This window comes from Haliaeetus leucocephalus, unplaced genomic scaffold (assembly GCF_000737465.1).
Source record: "Haliaeetus leucocephalus isolate CR32 unplaced genomic scaffold, Haliaeetus_leucocephalus-4.0 Scaffold702, whole genome shotgun sequence".
In the NCBI taxonomy this organism is placed as follows: domain Eukaryota; kingdom Metazoa; phylum Chordata; class Aves; order Accipitriformes; family Accipitridae; genus Haliaeetus; species Haliaeetus leucocephalus.
In genome coordinates, this window is record NW_010973138.1 from 4,271,854 (window position 1) to 4,276,033 (window position 4,180).

Consider the following 4,180-nt stretch of genomic DNA (forward strand, 5'->3'; position numbering starts at 1 on the left):
CCCCGGGGCTGAGGGGACGGGGGCGCGCGCGTGGGCTGGGGAGTAAAACGGGGTGCGTGTGCGGTGTGGCTTCCCGCACCCACCCACAACGGGGGTGTTCCGAGAGGAACTTACCGGGAAACCTCTAACAGCTTCTTACCGTGTTCCGCTCCCCCCCCGAAGTTAAAGGGAAGAGACCAGTATGGTTGAAAACTCTCCAGCCCCGTTGCCAGAAAGGGCAATATATGGATTTGCTCTTTTTTTAGGATCGTGGTTTGGCTTTAGTAAGTATACCGGGTACTGATTACTTAACCGAAAAGTGTTTTGCTTTGCTTACGGGACAAATGTAATTCCGGTAAGACCATCTGAAAAGGATCAAAATTGTATTGCACCGCTTATTGTAAGGGTGCATGATGAAGGACTAAGTGAGCATTACTTGCCAGAGCTGTCAGTTGTTATAAAGATCTGCCATTGCCTTCTGTGATTTCCTCGTGTTTTGTCCATCTTTAACCTTATTATGGGGTCTTTAATAGTATTATGGAGTCAAATTAGTTAAAAAATAATCTGCATTCTCATTTTAGTAACTTTCTTACTTGAATTGCATACATTGTCACTGTTCAGTAACCATTGTACCTGGTAGTCCTGCGACCTTCCCCACCCAAATGCTGAAAAACAAAATTACGTCAGTCTGGTCAACAGCAGTGGAAAGTGATGAGGGTTATACCAGCATTTCTTTGCCGGTGTGACAGGTGCTTTAGCATTTCACTGGGCATATCTTGCATGTCCACCCAGCGCCAAAGCTTGAGAGGATGAGAACGCTTTTTCAACACAGAAATAGTGCTGCAAATACACGGTAGTCAAATAATAAACCAGGATCCTACTGTAAGTCTTTCTCGCCCTTAGGAAGTAAGTAGAAATGAAAGTAAGTTGGTGTCTGTTCCTCTCACAGGAAGCCACTGCTGTTCTGTAACTTGAGTCACCGTTTGGCTACTAACCTGCTCCCATCAAGTTTTGTTAAACCTTTGTATGGATTTGTTGTTAGAGAGCAAAATTTCTCAGTACTGGTTTTGTTGACATGAAAATTATGAACTTGCCAAGAATCAGAAAGTATTTCCAGTAACTCTTTCTGAACAGTTGCATCCAAGCACTGCAATTCGACCAACTTTTCTTTCAACCAGATGACCCACTGTGCAATCATTTTCTGCTTAAATATTTTCTACATTCAGAGTCATTTGGCATCCTTTTACTGAGGGTTTTTTTGTTCTGCAGTTCAACAAGAAATTCTTGTCCGTCTGCATAGGAAATCAGAACCTAAACGTTAAAGGAAATAGAAAAATAGTATCATACAACCAGCTATAAAACATTGCCCCCATATTGGGCAGGTTTTGTGTCCAAGAGGCATGTTCTACAATGTTTTGGTAGAGCTATTCTGATTTAAATACTTTAAAAGCAAAATATTGTCTCAGCATGTATCAGTAGGGAAGTTTTGCTCTAAAACTTAGGAAGGAAGTCTAAAACAGTCGTACTATTATGACTTTTTAATTCTTTTGTGCAGTGTTGTATCTTATCTGGGCATACGTTCCTGAGACTTGGCTGTTCTCATTGGGACTAACATACTGGCCTCAAAAGTAAGTTCAACCAATTAAACTCTTCAGCCTGAGTATGTGTAAGTATAGGACACCCTTAATTATTTTCAAATAAAACTTATTTTTAAATAGTGGCCTTGTATCTAATCCAGCTTTTCCTGATTATAAAGTACTGTAATTTTTGTGAAGCTTTTTTTTTATGTAGATAAGTAGCCATGATGAAAATTTTTCATTGTGTAATGAAAGAAATAGTATTTGAATGTTTTATGATAAATTTGACATTTTGTTTTCAGGAAGTTTGCCGATGAAAATATAGCAAACTTCAAACCATAATTAAAAAAATAAAAACCTTCGGTAAGGAATCTATTTGACAGTTCATACCAAACTACCTACAGTGACTCTGCAGTCAGTAATTTTGGGAGAGACCAGGGCCCATATTCAGAGGTGGTGTTTCTTTTCCTCTTGGCTAAGTTTGTGCTAGATACAACAACAACCACTATATTAAAACTGTTATATCATTAGGCATTTGTTATTATGATATGTAAATTTTAAAATCTTTTTCCTCAGATACTGGGCAGTTGCTTTGCCAGCATACCTACTAGTTGCTATAGGAATTGGTTATATATTACTTTTCGGTATTAACATGATGAGTACAGCTCCACTTAACTCCACACATACCATTACAGGTAATTTTATTGGTGGTTTTTTTAAGATTTTGATACTTAACTGATAATTTCTGTAAATATATCTATGTAGCCATATATAATATGAATCAAATTTTAAGCCTTTAAATATTTTTATCTAGAAAAGGAGTTCTTGGAGGTACTGAAGTACTAGAGTGAAAAGATAGCCACAAGCCTGAATCTTCCCTCTTTGCCCTCTTATGGCAGTGGTTTCCAACTAGTAGAGTGTACTTTTTTAGTAAAACAGACCACATTAGAGGAACAGGGGTTAGGCATATAAAGATCCCCCAAGCATGCACCTTGCATTACAAACCAGTGAAGAGTGTCATGGGAAGAAGGATGTGAGTACCTGCCTGGCAGTGGCAGAAGTGGAAAGGCATGCAGGAGTCAAGGTGTTGCAAAGGAGGATGTTGCACTATTGAGGCCTGATCAGGTATGTTAGTGATTCCCTATCTAAAAAAGCTGTTCTTCAGTTTTTCTCTCAACTTTTGCGTAGCCTTTACTCCTGCCAAGGAGACATGTTCTAGGCATTCACAATATTCTCCAGGCAGCTACATTGTCCTCCATGTGAGGAATTCCACCATTTGCAGGGGGCCATTTTTGTTAGAAAAAGTGCAGACTGTAAACTTTGGCAAGAAGGTTACCTATTGCTAAGACTGCTGAAGTTGCATCATTTTAACAAACTATGTACATAGTATTACATTACACTGAGCTGCTAAGGAAAAAAAAATCAGTCAAGGCTGTAGTTCAAATGCATTACTCCAGTGCTTCTGTCAAGAACTGCCATTTAGTCATCCCTGTGTTCCTGGCCACTCATTCACACTCATGTCACTCTCTCATTTGGTGTCAACCAAAGAGTTTGTGTGGCTGTATGGCAGGTGGGATGGGGGACCTACTCTGTTTGAAAAACAACTGTACTTGAAAATTTTCTTTTACAGAGGGAGCAGTTCCATAATTGTGTTCAAAGTGCACCTGTACAAATGTTTATGCTGTTACAGGAATGGGCGCTGTGTGGTGATGGGAACAAGCAGCCAAGATAAAGGGAGGGTGGACAGGATCTCTCAGCAGAAATCCTAGTACAAAGTGTTCAAACTACAGACTGAGCTATTATTCACTGTGGGGGTTTTTTATTTGTTCTTTTTATCTTTGGGTAGTTATGGTTTAATGGCATACAGCATTTTAAACCAAGCAAAGTCCCAGGCAGTGATTTCAGCAGGAAGGTAGGGTTGATTTCTTCAGGGGCTCTACTAATATATGTTGATGTAAAGCATTTCTGATGACTGTCTCATTATACCTTAGCAAGATGGGGTTTTCAGCATCGCTTATAGTTGCTAAATTTATACAGTGTTGCATATTGTTCTTGAAAGAAAAAAATCTTTACTACATGAAATGTTCTCGTTGTCTCTTGTAGATAACTATGCAAAAAAGCAGCAACAGAAGAAATTTCAAGAAGAAGCAATTCCAGCATTGAGGGATATTCCTATCAGTGAAGTAAACAGAATGTTTTTCCTTCCTGAAAAAGGAATCTGCAATAGCAGATAGTCGTTATTAATATCTGTTTGAATAAAGGATTAGTAGAAGTGTTATGTAAGGAAAATCAAAACCTCTCCAAGCTAAAAAAAACCCTTCTTTCTGCTTGTAGAACAAAGCTGCTATTTTTTTCTGAATTTCTAGCTAAATTTATGTTAACACATTTCATTGAGATGCCTTGATTTTATTTATTATGCATGCATCTTGATAACCTGCATTGGTATGAGAATTATGCCACATGAATTTATCTAACCATTCTTCTGAGTTTAAAATAGCATTCTATTACTTGTAGATTTCTGCTTGTAATTTCTCTCTGAGAGTGAAAGAAATAGTTTTGGACATAGATTAATTCTATTTCCCTTTGAATTCAGGGAGAGAAAATATGTTCCACTAGTTAAATGC

General features: G+C 38.3%; 1 protein-coding gene across 2 annotated transcripts in view; it reads left to right on the forward strand.

Moving 5' to 3' along the window:
- Nucleotides 1–4,180, forward strand: part of PIGP (phosphatidylinositol glycan anchor biosynthesis, class P) — a 4,394-nt gene extending 214 nt beyond the window's left edge. The window contains exons 2-5 of one of the 2 annotated variants that reach the window (XM_010580338.1): nucleotides 163–263; nucleotides 1,535–1,607; nucleotides 2,133–2,251; nucleotides 3,660–4,180. In XM_010580338.1, the coding sequence (XP_010578640.1) occupies nucleotides 182–263; nucleotides 1,535–1,607; nucleotides 2,133–2,251; nucleotides 3,660–3,790 (405 nt within the window). In that variant the 5' untranslated portion in view covers nucleotides 163–181 and the 3' untranslated portion in view covers nucleotides 3,791–4,180. Of the gene's footprint in view, nucleotides 1–7; nucleotides 264–1,534; nucleotides 1,608–2,132; nucleotides 2,252–3,659 lie in introns of those variants that run through there. The other variant, XM_010580336.1, reaches the window with a different exon arrangement.